General features: G+C 42.6%; 1 protein-coding gene across 1 annotated transcript in view; it reads left to right on the top strand.

Annotated features, from left to right (window-relative positions):
• Positions 1–2,577: 2,577 nt before the first annotated feature.
• The window catches only part of LOC101746073 (uncharacterized), a 50,794-nt gene continuing 31,204 nt past the window's right edge, over positions 2,578–22,167 (top strand). The window contains exon 1 of the mRNA XM_012695787.4: positions 2,578–2,985. Within this exon, the coding sequence (XP_012551241.2) occupies positions 2,749–2,985 (237 nt within the window). The 5' untranslated portion in view covers positions 2,578–2,748. The remainder of the gene's footprint in view (positions 2,986–22,167) is intronic.

Here is a 22,167-nt window from a genome sequence, read left to right as displayed (position 1 = left end):
TGCGACTTTCTTGAGATCCGAACGTCATTACTTAAATTTGCTAAGGTAAGGTAAGGTATATAAAGGAGTTCATGACCGCTTGGCTTTAGGGGTAACCTGAGACCATCGTCATCACTTTTTTTTTTTTCTTTCCTACCTTAGCTGATAGCCTTGAGAGGCTATTGTAACCGTGGCTAGTAGGTGAGCTCACGGGGCTCAAACCTGATGACGTTGCTAACACGAACCCTAGCAAGAGCAGTGCTTCGCAGAATCTACCACCGGATCGGAAACGCGACCCACTGAGAAGATCCGGCGAGAAACTCAGTGGGCTGTGTCTGAGAGTTAATTTACTCGTCGAGCCCTTCGTCGCAAGCGACGGTTTCGACGAGAACGGTGACCGGTGCTTGAAGTACCTAAAAGCACCGTTAGTGGATCGGGAGGATCCGAGATCACGTGTTTTGGGCGACGTCGACTGCTTTCCATTCTGTCCGCAGGATCGGGAATGTAGTTACCGGCGGCCACGATGAGAGGGTTCTCGTGTCGTGCCGCTTTATCGAAGTGGCGCATCGACGCCGACTGCATATACTTACTGGTGGACTCTATGTCCAGGTCATCATGGAGGTCGACGTTCCTGACGAACCACGGGGCTCCGACGGCTATCCTGCAAAAACGGGATTGGATAATTTGAAATGATTTTAGGTGAGTGCGGGCCGCGTGAGCGAACACTACACTTGCATATGTCATGACGGGGCGTATGCAAGTTTTGTAGAGTGTCACCTTATTTCTAAGGGACATTTTACTTCGCCTCGTCCTAGAATGAAGGCGGCACGGTCGCGTACTGTCTTGATGTGAGGGCGGAATGTCATCCTACTGTCGAGGGTGACGCCTAAATATTTGACCTTCGGGGCCCACGGTATGGGCTGGTCGAACATCGTGATTGGGCGAATGGCGGAGGCGGAGGTGTCGACGCGCCTAGTCGGGAGAGAGGTCATCACGTGAATACTGTTGCTGTCACGATACAGCGTTGCAGTCTCGATTGGACAAATGGTATTGGTGGTAATGGACAACGCATTGCAAAAACCTTTAAGCGGTAGGCAGCGGCTTGGCTCTGCCCCTGGCATTGCTGAAGTCCATGGGCGACGGTAACCACTCACCATCAGGTGGGCCGTATGCCCGTCTGCCTACAAAAGCAATAAAAAAAATTAAAAAAAACCCGTTTTGTACATATATGTTACAGCGAGAGAGAGAGAGAGAAAACATTTTATTGTACATCAAAACACAACTAACATTTAAAAAAAACAGTCAACTAGCAGATTGTACAATAGGCGGTCTTATCGCTAAAGGCGATCTCTTCCAGACAACCTTTTACTAGCGGTAGGACCTCTTGTGAGTCCGCACTGGTAGGTTCCACCACCCTGCCTGTTTCAGCCGTGAAGCAGTGATGCGTTTCGGTTTGAAGGACGAGGCAGCCGTTGTACTGTAAACACTGAGGCCTTAGAACTTATGTGGGTGGCGGTATTTACGTTGTAGATGTCTATGAGCTTTGGTAACCACTTAACAGAAGGTGAACCATGTACTCGTCTACTTATCTAAGCAATAAAAAAGTAATGTTTTGTGGAGACAGACGACTGATCTTTTAGCAATTATATAAGAGACGACGCAGTTAAATCGCATTTTATGAGGTAATTATTATATTATGATAGTTACAACTTTACGGATTCATATTCTCCTGACTACACCGTAAAAGTAACTTTAATTATGCCTACGACCCGCGAAAACCTTGGAAAGCAATTAGGTGATTTTGAAGTACATACGTATTAATCGCAGTCTGTGGGCGTTATAAAATAAGGGTGCCATTTTATAACACTAATCGAGAAAAATTTAAATAGTTATACATAAATTGTATTCATGTTTCTTAGGTACCTATTTAGGTTGTTTATTCTTTTTTATGTGTAATGGATCAAAATTATCATCATATATAATTATCATCACATAAAATTATTATCACATAAGTTATCATAAAAAATATTTTTTATAATTTTTATTTATTTATAGGTACACACGGTGGGTAATTTATTTCCTGATTTGATGGTTGTCTGGAAGAGATCGCTCTTAGCAATAAGACCGCCCATTGTACTTTTTTGTATTTAATGTTTTGCATTTTTTTTATTTTGGTGTACAATAAAGCCTCCATTCTCTCTCTTCTTCTCTCTCTCTCTCTCTAAAGTTAATCTCTGCGATGTTACAAAAATATGGCACATGACAAACGGTATGTCGCGCCCCCCTAAATGCGTAGTCCGTCGTACTATTATGATTTACGGAATTCCCAAATAATGATCAACATTTTTTATATTTACATATGAGAATAAATATGCGATAGAACCTATGTATTTCAAATTACGCAATCCAGCAATGAAGTTTAATATAAAAAACTGAACGTTATTTTGTCTCGATAAATACGTTAACCAATTATAGAAGGTAATGATTTATTATTCGCTATAACTTTATTATGAGGCGTAACATAATATGATCGACTATAGCAAGGCTTCTGCCGGCGCCGTGGAGCGGTGAGCGTGCCCTTGAGTACCACCACCGACCAGGGCGGGGGCTGCTATGACTGCCGTCGAGCCACCGCCACCGCCACTCGTACTGCGCCGCTGACACGACCAACGCGCCTCCATACACTCCCCCGAACTTAACGAACGACGCCTGTGACTAAGGCGACTCTGATTTATTCCTCGAAGATAATGCCCGGCTGGTTTTGACACGATGTGGGTTTGGTTGTTTCTGGTTGTCGCGGCGTTGTCGAGGTCGGACGGCGCTGGTGCTGGGGCTGCCAGACTGGTTTGTTATACGGAGAGCGCGCGCCCTCAAGGATTCGCGGAGTGCACGCATCTGGTGTACGCAGGGGACGCGAGGGGAGATAAACTCGACACCCTGCTGAAGGAATACAGGAAATCGAATCCGCGTTTGAAGATCGTCGTCCGAGTTGCTGATGACGATAAGGTTAGTTCTGATTTTATCTTACGTTAGATGCATCTGTAATTTCCCGATCAATCGGATAATTTTGAATGTCATTGATCTATTATAGAATTTGAAAAACTTGGAAAATTTAATGAAATTTCTAGGTTTGGGGTTAAATCCATTACATTTTTTTCAGTAATTAATTACTGAAAGCAATAATAAAAGTGAAGTAAAAAAATCTAAGTCATTCGATTCGAAGCAATGTTAGCGAATCCCTCTTTAATTAGTATAAACACAATACATTTACATAAAATGTAGACGAACATATTATTGTCTCATTAGTTAGAATTTTCTTTTTTTCTAGTGGTACTATTAAAAAATAAAAGTTAACCTAGAGATAAGCTTTCACTAGATTTTTAGATTTACCAGCTTTCTTTAAAAGTTTGTTGCACAATTAACCCATTAGTACAGAATCAATATTAAATCAAAAGAAATCAAAACATTTTCATGTAACTTTACGGGTGTGAAACAAAATATTGAGATCCGTAAGCTAATCGATTAATAGTTAAGAATATATTAATCTGTTTAAGGTAGCAACTTCGATTGATTAACCTTACATAAACACGAGAGGGACACAGAAGTCTTTAAAAATTACTTAAGTTAATTAAAAATTATACATAAGAAAATTTACTTAAAAACTTACTTGTTTAGAGAATAAAGATATTAATACAGTAAGAAGCTTTTTTCGATTTTCGCGACTAGAATTAGTCGACCATGACCACGAAAACTGTGGACTATTGGAAATATCGGAAATAATACAATTACAGTAAAAATATATAGGTAAAGGTCAAGATTGTCACGCATCCGTGTAGAGAATTTGGACGTCCAGTTTTAAGGTGTAGTACAGTGATCGTAATTGTAGTTAATTGTACCAATTCTCGAGCGAAATAATGAAAAAATCCGCGCATACATGCCCGCCCGCAATTGATGTCCAGTGCGGCCGGGCCATGTATAACGACCCGGCCGCACTGGACATCAATTGGAGAAGCCTATATATATTCAGCAGTGGACAGGCTGAGATGATGACGATTATAATAAGAAAATAATAATAAAAAACAAAACACGAAAAAATCGTTTTACAAAAAGGTAAATGTAATCAGGAACTTCGATTTTTTAATTAAATGTATTTCCATATAACAGGGCTTTCATGGAATAGAACACACGGTGCAATTAAAATAAGCTATTTAATTATTATTTAATTTAATTTAAGCTATCACTCTAGAAATTTGAATTTAGTACACTGAAATCGTGACTTTACACGACTGTTTACCAATGATCTTAAATCAAAAAACAATACATTAAGTCGACCAGCTAAACCGGAAGTATTAATTCTCGAGAACGGAAAACAGGAGTCGCCGTGGTCTATAAATATCAATAGCTAATATATTAATCCTCGTCATAGGATTGAATTATTTAGTACCTATCTTAATATGCAACAAACTATTTTTTTTTTTTTTTATTGCTTATGTGTGTGGACGAGCTCACAGCCCACCTGGTGTTAAGTGGTTACTGGAGCCCATAGACATCTACAACGTAAATGCGCCACACACCTTGAGATATAGTTCTAAGGTCTCAGTATAGTCACAACGGCTGCCCCACCCTTCAAACCGAAACGCATTGCTGCTTCACGGCAGAAATAGGCGGGGCGGTGGTACCTACCCGTGCGGACTCACAAGAGGTCCTACCACCAGTAATTACGCAAATTATAATTTTGCGGGTTTGATTTTTACTGCACGGTGTTATTCCTTCACCGTGGAAGTCAATCGTGAACATTTGTTGAGTACGTATTTCATTAGAAAAATTGGTACCCGCCTGCGGGATTCGAACACCGGTGCATCGCTTCAACACGAATGCACCGGACGTCTTATCCTTTAGGCCACGACGACTTCAAACTAGTTCTAGTTACGTAAAGTTAATTAGTTTTACTAAAGAACATTTAACAATGTGTATGTTTCCGGACGCACGTTACATATCAATGAATTATAGATTGCGTTCGCACTGGACTCCTATACATGCTAGTTTTTTTGTCTGTTAAATTTTTACAGTCTTGCTATTTTCGAAAGCAATTTCAATTCAGGCAGTCGTGAGTTTCAGCTACTAGTACTCCTTCGATATTCTAGAAAGTGCTACTACTACTCCTTCGATATTCGTTCGGCTATTCGGCGATAGATGGCGTTACTCTTACCGGCGTAACAATACGTTTAGAAGGGAATTGAAAAATGACCACTCCAGTGAACGGTCATCTTCGTTCCATTTTCCTCTGTTTTCCATTCGTACCTCTCAAGAATCTCTTAGTTTATGTCTGGTCATTGTAGGTCGTATGTCCTGCCAAAGAGGTTGCACCCATGACAGATATCGTCTTCTCGCATTAAAACTGTATAATCTCAAAACTTACTAATTTTAAAGGAGAGAGTTTTAACATGTGATATTTTTAATAGTAATCGTCTTTGCAACGTTTATTTTTTATTTTTTACCAGTTACCTTATCTGTCTTTTAAAGTAAGATAAAATTATGTATTAATTTTGTTAATAGTAGTGAAAACATAGGTAAACAAAACAAACAAAAATTTAAACTAAGCTACGCTCTTTTGACTATTTGTTAATATTTATTAGAAAAATACTATGATTCCACATATTAACAAAAATTTCGAATATTTTTAGAAATTGTACACTTTTAATGCGAAAAGGATCGCCTTTGGATGAAAAGGATGTGACAGTTCGCACACAAAGAAACGCTGCGTATTTCCAGGACCGGTGCGAAGATTGCCATTTAGTGGTCTTAAATAAGTCTGCCTATAGCCCGTGCAGCCCATATGCGTTCGCTCCGAACGAAAGTTGGGTAAAACCCTCGCTAATTGAGTTCATTGTGGCTTGCGTTTTTCATATGCTAATTACTGTTTACACGTTTAAAACTAGACCACGATTTTTGGCTTCTATTAGTTTCGAGTTAACTTCATTAAACGTGGAAGATGAATACATTGCAGACATATCTTTAAGGCTTTCCTCGACAACATATGATATATTAAATACAATGAGCCTCTAAATATTTTACAAACTATAGCGGTTTCTCATATAATAAACAAATACAATAACTAGTATATTCGTCTGATTTTGACTTTCTGGTTGGAGAAAATTGATCTATTAGGCTAATGCTAGGGTAACCCTTTGTTTTTTTTTAACAAACCTTCTAAATTATACCTTTTGCTGCAGTAGTTCTGTATACTATAAAATATATATATATAAAAAGAGACACATATTTATTATATATGTGCAATTGGTACAAAGCAATTCAATTCTGCATTTAGGATGTAAAACAGGAAAACTCCTTTGTAGCAATTTTCCTTAGTACTTTTAAACGCTCGATATGATAACACTAAGCATAATATTATTATGTTCCCACGGTAATTTTGTTTTGTTTGTGTTTTAAATGATTCTATTTCTAAGCCTGAGTAGGAGCAGATCTTGAGATCTCTCCCAGTTCCCCCAGAAACTCATTTTTCAATATTTTACATTTCTAGTTTTAAATTCGATGTGATTCAGGTACTGTCGGTGTACATGTATCGAGCTTTTACTGAGTTTCGCGCCGGATCTTCTCAGTGGGTCGCGATTCCGATCCGGTGGTAGACTCTGCGAAGCACTACTCTTGCTAGGGCTAGTGTTAGCAGATTCTCTCAGGCTGAGCTCGTGAGCTCACCGCCTACCAGAGAATATCAGTGATTGCACTATCCAGCTGCCGCATGTGGGATTTTTTATGTTTTAAGGAAATATTTAACACGAACTTCTTCCTCGAAGGTATAAAGTCTATAAAAAAGTCTATAAAAAGGTATAAAGGTATAAAATATTTATACAAAACAAGCCCTTAAAGTTGGAGTACTCACACACGACAAAATGCAAATCGTATTACCCCCTACATCATATCACCTGACGTTTGTACCGGCCAGTCATTAAAGTCAGTTAGTTTTTTATATACAAGTGCGTATTGTGATTATTTTCATGCAGTGTATTTTGTATTAATGACCTGATTGAATTCTGAAGTAATTGAATTCTCGCTACTGTTCATCTTCCGTGCACTGCTTCACGTCAAATCTGTTTAGAGTATTATACACAAAACTGCAAGCTGCAAGTTGCTGAAGGCCTAATAGAACCAGCCACTTCATAACTATCGAAAGTAGTAGTTAAATGAATAATGCCTGATGTTTGTTCTTATTAGCGCGAATTCACAATACGCTTAGTAAGGTACTAAAATTTGTACCAACAATATGATTTGTAAACGGGAATGACTCAATACGAGTGAGTACACTGTTTATTTTGGATTCATAACTCTGTAGTTGTAGATACCCACCCGTCCGTTTCGTTGGGCATTTAAAATTAACATTATTATTTCTCACTCCCCCCCAAACATTCTCATCATTAACGCCCCCGCAACTGTAAAGAGTCCGACACTCATATAAATATTAGCCTATCCATTAAGTACATGTATTTTCTACATGGATACCCAGTTTCAAGTCAATCGGATGCAAGGTCCAGTAGTTATAACGGAACATCCGTAAAAACCTTAGATACTGATGATAGGACCTCTTGTGAGTCCGCGCGGGTGGGTACCACCACCCTGCCTATTTCTTTTTTTTTTTTTTTTTTTTTATGATTGAAAGTTTACTGGTGGCCCGAAGGCCTTTCCAGTTTCACCAGGACAGGTGGGCGAGCAAAGGCTCAGCCAAGAGGGGTGGGATTTGCTAACAACTGCCCGAGCGCCTCCGAAGGAGACCTAACAACTCAAGAGCAATTGTTACGCGAATGAATTTACTACCGGATCGGAATCGCGACCCGCTGAGAAGATCCGGCGAGAAACTCAGCGGGCTGATGCATGGGTTAGGTTGCACGTCGACCTCTTTGTCGAGTTCGACGAGTACGGTTACCGGGGTCCCTAAGCCTGCCCCTAGTATTAGAGCTGAAGGCATCTAATGCAAAGGTTATTGGATCTGATGGATCCGTAAGGACGTGTCTAGGGCGTCGACGGTGACTGGCTCCTGCATGATCAGGATTCGGGGAGTAGTCAGCGGCGGCAACGATAAGGCGATTATCATGACGCATAGCCTTATCGAAGTATCGTTCCGACGCTGACTTCATGTATTTCCGAATTGATTCGAGGCCCAGGTCGTCGTGTAGGTCAACGTTCCTCACGAACCACGGAGCCCCGACAGCTAACCTGCAAAAGCGGGATTGTAGGGATTGGAGGGTGTCTATGTGTGTGCGGGCCGCGTGAGCGAACACCACACTCGCGTAAGTCATGACGGGCCTTATGCAAGTTTTGTAAAGTGTCACCTTGTTCCGAAGGGACATTTTACTCCGCTTACAGATCATGGGGTAGAGTCTACCGAGAATAAACGCGGCACGGTCACGGACTGATTTTATATGCGGGCGGAATGTCATCGATGCATCCAGGGTAACGCCCAGGTACTTGACCTTCCTGGCCCAGGGTATGGGTTGTCTAAAGAGAGTAATCGGGGGTGTGAGATTCCTCCTCCTAATCCGGGAGGAAATCCGTGTGGAGCTTCCCCTCTGAAATAGCACCGCAGTACTTTTCGCTGGGTTGATGTCTATGCGCCATTTTCGGAACCACTGTCCTAGGGCTAGGGCTGCGCTCTGAAGCTTCTTCGCGATTAGGGACTTATTTCTACTAGAATAGTAAACAGTCGTGTCGTCGGCGAATAAAGCTAAATGGGTCGGCGGCGACCGGGGAATATCGTTGACGAATAAGCTAAATAGGAGGGGTGAGAGGACAGAGCCTTGCGGGACTCCAGCTGTGAGAGGTCGTGGGGAGGAGCGGGTTCCCTCGACTCGATATCGAAAAGAGCGGTTCGACAAGAAGTCCCGTATGATGAGCACGAGACTATCCGGCACGCCCATGTTGAATAGTTTGAAAATCAAACCATTGTGCCAGACTTTGTCGAACGCTTTTGCGACGTCGAAGAAGAGAGCTCCCGTGTATAACGGTTTTGGTCGATTAAGCCCCACAAGAATGTGCTCCGTGAGGCGGTGCACCTGTTGAACGCATGAGTGATTTGTACGGAATCCGAATTGTTCATCGATAAGAATGCCCTTGGATGAGACGAAGTCTCTGAGGCGTTTGTAGAGCAGACGCTCATACAGTTTGCCTAGAGACATGAGGAGGCTAATCGGGCGGTAGCTCGTCGGATGATTTTTTGGTTTACCGGGTTTATGTATGCCGATAACGTCCGCTTCTTTCCACACCGCGGGAAAGATACAGTTCGCCATAGCGGCATTGAAAATAGATGCCAACATCACGATGAGTTGGACGGGTAGAAGTTTAATAACGCGGTTGGATATACCGTCGGAACCGGGAGCCTTGCGAGGACGTAGGTCTTTGATCAAGTCTTTAACTTCCATCGGGGTGACGGGTGGTAACGCATCCGAGGGTGGCAAGGAGGCTCTGCGTTCTACCTCACTGTCTACTAATTCTACATGAACAGGGTCCACGGATTGAGTGCTGGGCGTGCACTGGGTTTGCAATGTATCGGCCAGCAGCTCTGCTTTTTCGTCATCATCGAACGCCGCGAGTCGGCCTGAGGGGCCTACGAGGGGGGGCATAGTTACTACCGTATCCGATTTGAGAGTACGAGCTAAGCGGTAGTAAGACCTTTGAGAGGGCGCGAGTCCTTCTAAGAAATCAGACCATCTGGCATCTCGGACTTCGGTGATGCGAGACTTTACGTCGCGTTGATCGTTAAAAAATAATATCGTATTTCAGATTCATTTGAAATACGAAGTCGTCGCAGCCACGAAGTCGTCGTGGCCTAAAGGATAAGACGTCCGGTGCATTCGTGTTGAGCGATGCACCGGTGTACGAATCCTGCAGGCGGGTACCAATTTTTCTAATGAAATACGAACTCAACAAATGTTCACGATTGAGTTCGACGGTGAAGGAATAACATCGTGTAATAAAAATCAAACCCGCAAAATTATAATTTGCGTAATCACTGGTGGTAGGACCTCTTGGGAGTCCGCGCGGGTAGGTACCACCGCCCTGCCTATTTCTGCCGTGACGCAGTAATGCGTTTCGGTTTGAAGGGTGGGGCAGCCGTTGTAACTATACTTGAGACCTTAGAACTTATATCTCAAAGGTGGGTGTCACATTTACGTTGTGGATGTCTATGGGCTCCAGTAACCACTTAACACCAGGTGGGCTGTGAGCTCGTCCACCCATCTAAGCAATAAAAAAAACACTAGATTTATATATTACTATAGATTTATAAAACTAAAATTTGTTCTAAATTCAAATTCAAATTCAAATTCAAAATCATTTATTTCAACTTGGATGTCATCAAAAACACACTTGTTAAATGTCAAAATGTAAAAGAAAATGTTAACTCTACCACCGGTTCCAAAAAAAGCCACAGTCCTGAGAAGAACCGGCGAAACAAACTCAGCGGGCTTTTTTTTTTGTATTTTCTCAACTATTTTCTTTTTTTTTAAACAAGAAAACATATTTACAGTATACAAAAAAACAAGTCAAAAAAATTCAATTCAAATAAATAATAATAATAATGAAAAATGAAAAGGCCAGGAGCGAACGCCTCATTCCCACGTAGTGCCATCTAGTAAAAAATCCTTAACTTTATAATATGCCTTGTTGCACAAACGTTCCTTGACAGTTTTCTTAAATCTATGAACAGGTAGTAGTTGAACGTTTTGTGGGATCTTGTTTAAAAGCTGTACACCCAGCCCCCTGAAAGAGTTGCTTATTTTCTTAATTCGAGCCGCCGGCAACGCAAGCCTATGTTTGTTCCTAGTGTTCACATTATGCAAATCGCAGACTCTGGGGAATTCTACAATGTTTTTACGCACGTACAATAAATTTTCAAAAATGTATTGGGACGCTAAAGTTAGAATTTTGATTTCCTTAAACTTGTCCCTCAAGGATTCCCTCGGGTACATATTATAAATAGCACGAATAGCCCTCTTCTGCAGACTGCCCTGTTCTACTATCTAAAGCTAAGAATTTGATGAAGCTTTAAAATAATAATTAAAAAAAAAACGATTTCGGATTTGCTTGCGAACTTGTGACGTCATGACAAATCGTTCTCACGTTTCGGCCTCGCTCTCGTCGCGTAGAGTTAAATGTTAAAAATGCTAAATGCCAACAAATTAAGTGCTATTTAGTTAATTTTATGGGAAATCGTGAGTTTAACTTAATAATTATGCCATAAAAATGGTGCACGTTCCTTTTAAATGTGTATTAAATATGTGTTTTTCTTAGAACACGCATAGCAAGATCATCGAAATTTGACGAATAAAAAAAATTGTACATTTGACATACCGTAAAATGGAGGGAATCTGGACACTTTTAATGTTCGACATTGATTTTTATCGTTTTTTTTGTAGTTATATTAATAAAACGGAGATCGTAATGGTTCCGGTAGTTTAAAATTTAATTTATAATGCATTGAGATATAGTGTATTAAAGAACAATCATAAAAAGAAACAAAAACTCACTTGTCCCTATTCGCCCAGGGGTTGGGGTGAATCGGGTCGCTTAAGGGGTTAATAGAGTTTTTCGTTAGGGCTGACACTATTTAGTTGTTAGGTAATACATTTTTTAATATTTTTAATGAGTTACAAAACTTTGATGACTAAATTAAACTATTTAATATCCTTAAACACTAAACAAAAATTATTTTTAGTTCAACAAAGTTAAATCTCTAAGAACTCAACAAAAGTATTGTGACATCCCAGATTTGTCTCTATTCTACCTCTAGTCCCTATTTCCCCCAGTCTAATGTACGCGGAGAATCAAAACTTTTAAAGTGAATGACTCCTATACATATAGGTATATGGCTGTATCTTTGTAGTGTCGCTTCTTCGTAAACAAAAAATAGAAAGAAAAAGACAGAGGGGAAACGAAGAAGTAAGAAGAGTCAGTTCCACAAAACCAAGCCTGCTACTCTCAAACCTGCATCTCATCACCCCTGCCTCAATAGGCAAGGAAATCCAGTCTGGGCAGAGGGGTTTCCCCGAAGCGCGCTTTACGCCCCCGCAACGCGACGACCCGCACGACGCTTCTTCGTTTCATAGGGTTTCAAATTACAACGTTGTTCAAAAAGTGTTTACCTCGATGACGTCTATGACTTGATCGAGTGTTTTTTATTTGAGAAATATTGTAATTAAAATTTACATGTAAGCCTGTAAGAAGATGAAGCAATTTAAGCGCCACAATTTAACGTTCCAATTAGTAATGAGGTTACAATTACGTGTAGTTCGACACACGTCGGAAATGACTTGTAAGTAGTTTACGCAACTATATTCAAATTAAAAAGCTAATGAGTTTGGGGCTTAAAAACTTACGTACATTAGCAGTCGGCCAATAGGAATTAAATTTCATAGGCAATTTCAAACATACCCTTAAAATCTTTAGGGAGTTCGTATCGGCTCGTGCACGATTCCAAAATACCCTGCCACAACTAAATTTATGGAAATTTATGGAAATTTTAATTCCAGACTCTGGCAATTTCAAGTTGTCCTATGAATTTAATTTTACAAAAACAAAGGAGGCTAAATTTCTTCGCTTCTTCATTATACGCACGTTTATGTTTTATTATTATGATCTTAGACAACTATGAGATCTTATAAGAGAGTATTGAACGGAAAATCGGGTTGCTCGGACGTCTTTCATTCTTATTCTTACAAAACTTATACACCTAGTTAGGTTTGGTATTTATACTTTCTTTATAGAATTAGTCGTGTCTGTATCTGATAGTCTGATCTTAATTACTTAGCCCTTCAACTATTACTAGCTACCATAAAACAGGGGCACGATTCTCAAGGAGGGTTGACGTAAAAATGGAGGTAGGTTGCAAAAAGCCAAATCAAATTTCCTTGTTGGGAAATAAACTTTATTTAACCTTAGATAGGTAGGTGTAAAAGTTTAAAAAAATTCAACAGCGAAAAAAGAATCTAAAAACATAAAGTATGTACAAACATGTATTTGTTTTGATATTTTAATAGTTGCAACAAGTTTAATTGACCTAATGTTTAATGTACATTACAGCTTTTTTTTTACAAACCGATCAAGTTTTTAATTCACATAATATTTTCGGGGTTCTGTTGGACGATATTGTTCTGAATTTTTCTATTACTCCAAACTTTTATAAACAAAGATAATTTTTGTCGTTCTTTTTTTACCACATTCTTTCAAATGAAGTTATAAATCGCCTTTCATTGTGTTATCGTAGTGAACGTAATTTATCTAGTATATTTCATCCGGCCGTACTTTCGATTTCCGATAACGATCTCGTGCTATATTTTCCAAATAATAATAGAATAGGTACGCCACTTTCGTTTATTAACAAGATGTCAAAAAATATATATTAATGCGAAAAAAAAAAGTCAAGTAATCTGATACCGTTCATATGGGTCTGTGTACTGTTTTTCATTTCATTCCATCTATTTACTTTCATCCCAAAGACGTGAATGTCAGGGTCTGGTCTGTACTTTGGTATTAGGGTCTTACCTGCGCGTTTCTGCCGTGAACTATTCATGCGTATTAAAGGGCGTGGCCTGTTAATAATAATAAAAAGCCTTTTATTTTATACAAGTGACAAAAATTTACGCAATGTGATCTATGCTATTAATTAACTAATAAATATGTTTGTTGAATAATATTAGGTATTATTTCCAACTTGCAAGAACCCCTCCTCGGGTAAAGGCCTCCTCCAAGGATAGCCAATCTTCTCTACCTTGTGCAATTACAACCCAGTTTGTAGTTGCTACTTTCTTTATATCTTCTCCCCTTCTTTCTGTCTGTCCTTATTTCTTTCTTTCTTTCTGTTAATATATAATATTATGTTGTATCTTTTTTTTTTTTTTTTTTTTTTTTTTTATGATTGAAACTTTACTGATGGCCCGAAGGCCTTTCCAGTTTCACCAGGACAGGTGGGCGAGCAAAGGCTCAGCCAAGAGGGGTGGGATTTTCTAACAACTGCCCGAGCGCCTCCGAAGGAGACCTAACAACTCAAGAGCAATTGTTTCGCGAATGAATCTACTACCGGATCGGAATCGCGACCCGCTGAGAAGATCCGGCGAGAAACTCAGCGGGCTGATGCATGGGTTAGGTTGCACGTCGACCTCTTTGTCGAGTTCGACGAGTACGGTTACCGGGGTCCCTAAGCCTGCCCCTAGTATTAGAGCTGAAGGCATCTAATGCAAAGGTTATTGGATCTGATGGATCCGTAAGGACGTGTCTAGGGCGTCGACGGTGACTGGCTCCTGCATGATCAGGATTCGGGGAGTAGTCAGCGGCGGCAACGATAAGGCGATTATCATGACGCATAGCCTTATCGAAGTATCGTTCCGACGCTGACTTCATGTATTTCCGAATTGATTCGAGGCCCAGGTCGTCGTGTAGGTCAACGTTCCTCACGAACCACGGAGCCCCGACAGCTAACCTGCAAAAGCGGGATTGTAGGGATTGGAGGGTGTCTATGTGTGTGCGGGCCGCGTGAGCGAACACCACACTCGCGTAAGTCATGACGGGCCTTATGCAAGTTTTGTAAAGTGTCACCTTGTTCCGAAGGGACATTTTACTCCGCTTACAGATCATGGGGTAGAGTCTACCGAGAATAAACGCGGCACGGTCACGGACTAATTTTATATGCGGGCGGAATGTCATCGATGCATCCAGGGTAACGCCCAGGTACTTGACCTTCCTGGCCCAGGGTATGGGTTGTCTAAAGAGAGTAATCGGGGGTGTGAGATTCCTCCTCCTAATCCGGGAGGAAATCCGTGTGGAGCTTCCCCTCTGAAATAGCACCGCAGTACTTTTTGCTGGGTTGATGTCTATGCGCCATTTTCGGAACCACTGTCCTAGGGCTAGGGCTGCGCTCTGAAGCTTCTTCGCGATTAGGGACTTATTTCTACTAGAATAGTAAACAGTCGTATCGTCGGCGAATAAAGCTAAATGGGTCGGCGGCGACCGGGGAATATCGTTGACGAATAAGCTAAATAGGAGGGGTGAGAGGACAGAGCCTTGCGGGACTCCAGCTGTGAGAGGTCGTGGGGAGGAGCGGGTTCCCTCGACTCGATATCGAAAAGAGCGGTTCGACAAGAAGTCCCGTATGATGAGCACGAGACTATCCGGCACGCCCATGTTGAATAGTTTGAAAATCAAACCATTGTGCCAGACTTTGTCGAACGCTTTTGCGACGTCGAAGAAGAGAGCTCCCGTGTATAACGGTTTTGGTCGATTAAGCCCCACAAGAATGCTCATGCTCCGTGAGGCGGTGCACCTGTTGAACGCATGAGTGATTTGTACGGAATCCGAATTGTTCATCGATGAGAATGCCCTTGGATGAGACGAAGTCTCTGAGGCGTTTGTAGAGCAGACGCTCATACAGTTTGCCTAGAGACATGAGGAGGCTAATCGGGCGGTAGCTCGTCGGATGATTTTTTGGTTTACCGGGTTTATGTATGCCGATAACGTCCGCTTCTTTCCACACCGCGGGAAAGATACAGTTCGCCATAGCGGCATTGAAAATAGATGCCAACATCACGATGAGTTGGACGGGTAGAAGTTTAATAACGCGGTTAGATATACCGTCGGAACCGGGAGCCTTGCGAGGACGTAGGTCTTTGATCAAGTCTTTAACTTCTATCGGGGTGACGGGTGGTAACGCATCCGATGGTGGCAAGGAGGCTCTGCGTTCTACCTCACTGTCTACTAATTCTACATGAACAGGGTCCACAGATTGAGTGCTGGGCGTGCACTGGGTTTGCAATGTATCGGCCAGCAGCTCTGCTTTTTCGTCATCATCGAACGCCGCGAGTCGGCCTGAGGGGCCTACGAGGGGGGGCATAGTTACTACCGTATCCGATTTGAGAGTACGAGCTAAGCGGTAGTAAGACCTTTGGGAGGGCGCGAGTCCTTCTAAGAAATCAGACCATCTGGCATCTCGGACTTCGGCGATGCGAGACTTTACGTCGCGTTGTAGGGCACGCATTCGAATACGATTTTCCGCGGTAGGATACCTGTCGTAGGCGCGTATCGAGGCGTTCTTAGCTCTAAGGAGTTCCCTAATATCGTCGGACAATTTGAAGCGGTGAAGGAAGTCCTCCGCTACAACTTGTTTCGATGACCTATCTAATGTCGAGGTGATGTGTGACGTTAAGATGTCTATGGCTTCAGCGGTATCCTGAGGAGACGGGATAGAGTCCGGGTTAAACGGGAGCGATGGTGGATCAGATTCAGCCAGGCTGATGCCCAGCGTGTGCCAATCCACCACAGTCCTCGTGACGGGAACGGAATCGGGAGCGCGACCGAGCTTCATAACGACGGGACGGTGGTCTGAATCTAACTCTGAAACTACTTCGATCGAGTGTAAGCGCAGAGTTACGTTTTTTAGTAACGCTATGTCGAGTATATCCGGGCGATGCGCGATATTTAGCGGGTAGTGAGTCGGTGTTAGCGGAGCGACGATATCGAAGGCGAGATCATCGACTAACGCGTCAAGCCGCCTGCCATTCGGGGTTGTGGTGTGTGAGTTCCACCTGATGTGTTTACAATTTAGGTCGCCCGCCAGAATGACAGAGCTCCCCATACCGAGCAGCGCCTCGATATCACTGCTTAGAACGATCTTATCCGGTGGAAGATAAACGGACGCGATAACGATCGGCGCGTGTCCCGTCAGTGAGATTCGGCACACTGATGCTTCGATATTAGCGAGCGCGGGAGGATCGAGCGGGACGCAATGCAGGGCTCTTCTATAGTAAATGACGGTACCACCACCACGGGCAGAGAGCCTGTCGTTCCTGACCATGTTATAGTTCGCGATTTTAGGGTCACGGCGCGCGGGCTTAAGTAGGGTCTCCTGCACTAAAAAGATATCAATTTGATGGTCACGCAAAAAGTCAGAAACCTGATCACGTTGATTTGCGAGACCGTAAGCGTTAAAAAATCCTATCGTTACGGATAGGGGCTTTATTCTACTTATATACGCCATTGATTATCGGCGGAGTGAGGGGAGGACGTACGTATTTAATGACGCGTATACGTCGGCGTATTCCTGCACAACGGCGATAAAGTGTTGTGCAGTGGAGGCAGCGCGAATGGCGTCGCCCAAAGCGTTAACGCGCTCAAAGTTGATCGACTGAAAGAAGTCGATCGCTAAAGCGAGATTTTCGGACGCGGTCGGAGGGCAAGTCGCGGGAGAGGGACGAGTCGCGGGGGCGGGACGAATCGCGGAGGAGGGAGTTGTAGCCGTGTTCGTGTACGGCAGCGGTTTTGCCCAGGCCGAGACACTGGGCACCGCCGCCGGAACGAACGCTGGCTTAGCCTGCGACGCAGAGGGTGCCGAGGCTTTGATGTCTGGGCCGGAAGCTCGGAGGCGGTTTTGGCGGGCGACGCGGCGATTTATTTTAGGGGCTCGGGGGCAACCACGGTAATTCGCGGGGTGACCCTGTGTTCGACACAGGACGCAGCTAGGCGGTTCCGTCGCGGTTTTTTGGTCGCGAGCGCAGAGGGCCGTGGCGTGATCGCCCAAACACTTAACACATCGGGGGCGCGCGTGACAGTTACGGGAAGAGTGCCCGTACAATTGACAGTTATGGCACTGGCTAGGAGTGCCTTTTTTATGGGGGGCTTCGATGGCGATACCGGAGAGCCTACAGACGGTCTGTGTGTTGAAGATTTTCTTACCCTCGGGGGTAGGCTGGAGGGTGACTAGAACCATATTATATGGCTCCCTACCGCGACCGGTGTGCATACGGTGCACAGAATTCACTGGAAAGCCCTGTTCTAACAGATCGGCCTTGACGAGCTCTACATCTAACTCTTTAGGGATTCCGCGTATTACAACGCGGAGTTCGCGCTCCTTCTGGAGCGTATAAGTATGGAAACTTATACGTTCCTTACGGAGGTAAGAAGAGAGGGCCCTATGGTCGTCGGGTGTTTGAACCTTAATTTGAATGCCGTTCGCGAGGTTACGGGCATTCGTGAAATTAATATTTTTGGCCTTAAGGGCCAGGCAAACTCGATCCCAAGCTGCCTTCTCCTGAAGGATAACCGGGGGAGGGGTCTGGGTTTTATTTTGTGCCACCGGACGCGGGGACGGAGTGGCACGGGCTGGGGGCGCAACGGGAGTCTGAGGGCGGGGGCGCGACGCATTCACGGCTTTGCTAATTTTAGCGGCCGCGGGAGCTCGAGACTCCGCGGCACGCTTCTTACCCTTCTGTACCAGGGTGAATCCATCCGTCGATGAGGCGGGGGCGAGGTCGACCTCCATGTCCGAGTCAGAGTCGGAGCACGAGGAGGCGGGTGCAGGCGACCTACGAGCAAGTGTAGGTGTTTTAGAGGGCGCGACGGAGGCCGCGGATGATCGCTCAGCTGAAACGATGGTCACGGCGGACGACGCAGCAGCTTTTCTCGCCAGTATAGGCGACACGGGAGCGGCAGGCACGACAGAGGCTGCGGTGCTCAATGCAGAAGCTCTGCACGCAGGTACAGGCGACGCAGGAGCAGCGAGCGCGGCGGAGTCCTCGAGAGGGCTCGCAGTGTGATTGGCCTTGAAGGCCAGAAACTCTGAGGCGAGCTGTGGGTGGCGAAGTCGGAGGAATTCCGCGAATACAGCGTCCATGATCGCTGAGTACCCAGGTGGGGCGGCCCCGGGTCTTGAAACACTCGCCTTGCGGCGAGGCCCCAACTTCTCGGACCTGAGCGGTTCTATTGAACACAGGTGGCAATGCGGCGCGATTACTACAGGACAAAGAAAAAGCACAACAAAACAGAAATTACAAAAAGAAACAAAACAAATAAATACTTGCAGGAAAACACTTTGTCGGCAAATGTTCCACGAACACAAAAATAACTAAAACAAAACAAATAAAAGCTTCCAGGAAACACACTTGGTCGGCAGATGTATCACGAACACAGGCCGCGCGAACAATGGCCGGGCTAACAAAAGCCGGGCGAACAAAGACCGAGCGATCGAGTGGACGATGAGCACGTCCGCACGTGACGGGTGCCTCTATCGGAATGTTGTATCGTCTACATTTACCATAACCTGTATACACGTAATACTAGGCGACATGCGTTTTCATTGTCCATCTCCAATAATAACAAATAACATAGGTATGCATAAGGAAGAGTTCTGTGGGATGTTTGAACTAGGTATAAACCCAATGTTAATAACATTGAGCTATCAGAGCTAGAACAGCTATCAGAGATCTATGTTCATACAGTAATTTTGCAAACTTTGTATTGACCAAAATATAGTTTGAGTTCTTAGTTCGGCTTGTTGTTAAAGCTTATTTTTTTATCTATATTTAGAGATTTCCTTTTAAGTACATCCTGTGTAATGGTTACACCGGCGACTTGTGTTGTGCTCTATTTGTAAAGCAGTCACATAAAGTGTGGGTGTTGTAATAAGCTGTAATAACTATTGGTACATATTTTGAAGGTTTTGTGTGATTCTAACGAAATTTTATTATTAAAAAGAAGACTAGTTATAAAAAATAAAGAAAAACCAATAACAATAAGCGCTACCGAATTATCGGTTAAAATATTTTTATAAATTTGATTTTCGGGCACAATGCACGGGTCATTAAAAAATTACAAAATTTTACATGCGCTTCCAAAATTTTACTGAACATAAAACTGAAAATCTTCAGATTGGTCTAGCGTGTGATCCTGTGCAGTTTTCCGTCAACGCGTAGCTGGAATAAGCTCAGACTTCCAGCAAATAGGTAGAAAAAGCAAGAGTAGCTTTGTAGCGATAGGGTTAAAGACAAATTTTAATGAAATACTGCCGGCAAACCGGGCCGAGTGAGACTAGGCTATATTATAGCTCTCACAAACATTACAAAAATCCAAGCCGGCTTATAAATTGTGATATTAAGCAATTAATTGTAACTAACAAAGACTAAATAAGCCTATCACGTCACTTTTGATTTAAAGACTCTTAGCTTAATTACTATCTCATGTCATTGGCATTGGTACAAAATGCGATTACATATTGTCGCTTATTCATACGTGAATGTCAATTGCTGTTGTGAATCAGTCAGTCAGACCATGTTCTTGACCTTGGATTTGACAGGTCATGTCGAGGCCGCCGTTTCGTTGGCTATTGTCAAATTTGACAGCTCTTATTTTGAGTATGGTATTTTTTAAGGCTTGCTTTTTGTCGCAGTTAACTGTCAAACTTTTTGATTGGTTTGATTGATGTATATATTATTATAAGGAATGAAAATATTGGATTTGGTAGGTTTTATTTGTTGAAAATGCGCGTTACGTTAATCTCCAGAAATTATGAACAAGTTTGAACGTGGTTTTCAGCTAAATAAAGCGATAAGCTCGAATGACAAGAAAATATATTCAATACGTTATGTATGCGATCTGGTACGTAGCGGAATCTATAAAAATGAGTGTGAATTAGAATATCTTTACAATTTGCTGTCGAGATTAAGCCGCATGTCAATCTGTGGACTGTCTTAAATAGGAATAAAACGCGTAATACTAATGTTGGTGACTTAATTTAAAAGTATGAACAGAGATATGACGTATGCAAAATGCAACAATGGCAGTCAAATGCAATCTTCGGAAACCCTGTCTGTATTTGTCAAATTCAAAATAAAATGTTTGCCTTAATTTAATGGCATGATAGAGATTATGCGGATTCGATTATAGAACGATTGTTTACTTATGTAGGCTCGAAAGAAAAATGCTCTGAATTGTTTATTATTATTATTTTTTAAAGTAATTAATAATTTATTCATTGTTTAATCAGAAGTATTGTTTCATTTTTGATTCAGTTTGTTATTGGTTCGTGTGTTTTTTGTTTTGTTTTTGAAATTCACTTACGTTTGGTTAGTTTAGTTAGTTTCAGGTACTGGTAGTAGGACGTATTTGAAGTCAGCATGGTTTGGTGCAAAGACAAGGCTAAAAGGTTGGCTTCTTTTACGAAGTAAGTCGGGGAAGTCAGTCGATCGTGATTATTCCAATAGAAGTGAGACTTCGGTCTAATATTGTAGGGTGGGTGGCGGTTTTCACGTTGTGATGGTTAATCACCGAACATCAGCTAGACCATAGACAACTCAATTAAAACAGAATAAATAATAATAAATAATTAACAACAAAGAAAATCGTATTCAACGAAAAAAAAAGACAGTACCCACAATGCAATCGAAAGTCAAGTCAATTAAATGTGCATTATGAAGGATAATTCAAAGACTTCTCCTGGTCAGCTTGATGAAATTTATGTGAGACCACATGCGAAGCGGCTTTTTTCAAATAGGTCCACCTTTTTTATTTTTTTATTGCCCGTGTAGGCAGACGAGCATACGGCTCACCTGATGGTAAGTGGTTACCGTCGCCCATGGACTTCAGCAATGCCAGGGGCAGAACCAAGCCGTTGCCTACCGTTAAGTACTCTCCACAAGCCTCGTTTGAAGAAGGAAATGTCATAGCGCTCGGGAAACACCGTGGAGGGGAGCTCATTCCAATGAATGAGCCACCACCTTGCAAAGCCACCTTGAAAAAAAGCTGACCTCCTCTTTTTTGAAGTCGGTTCGAAATAGCGCAACTTCAATCCTGAGGTCGTGAGTTATTGTGGCTCGCTCCAAATCACGAGTTACGTAACAATAACCAGGGACCGGTTATTAACAAGTGGCCGCCCACATAACATATGCTAATGATTATAAACATAATATATAGATCGTATTTAAAAAAAAAAAACGCAAGCAGCAGTGAAAGGAGTCATGAACTGGTCACGACCGAAGCCCCGCTGACATTGAATATTATATATTTCGTATTTTCTTCGCCGTTCGCGAATCGACGATGTATCTCACGTGTTTTTATATTAATTACGACATTACGAATACGTCATGGACGATTCAATTTACTTAAAACTAAAAAAATGGGGGGGCCGGGGGTGGCTGTTTATCTCACAACCCTTCCGCCGTCTGCCATTTTGGTTTTTTGTTTTGTCAATGATGGAACGCTGTCAACGCTTCTTGACAGCTGTTATTCGATGTTGCTTACCGGAAGCAACTTCTTTAGGCCACTACAAGACTCCAACAAATTGAATGATGGTCCAGTGACCGAGTTCCTTTGCTTCACACAAAAAAAAGAGCGTACTTAATTCCAGACGTACGTTTGTTT

The sequence above is a fragment of the Bombyx mori genome, chromosome 17 (assembly GCF_030269925.1).
Source record: "Bombyx mori chromosome 17, ASM3026992v2".
Classification (NCBI taxonomy): domain Eukaryota; kingdom Metazoa; phylum Arthropoda; class Insecta; order Lepidoptera; family Bombycidae; genus Bombyx; species Bombyx mori.
Note: the sequence above shows the minus strand (reverse complement) of the source record. Positions and strands in the feature narration are given on the sequence as shown.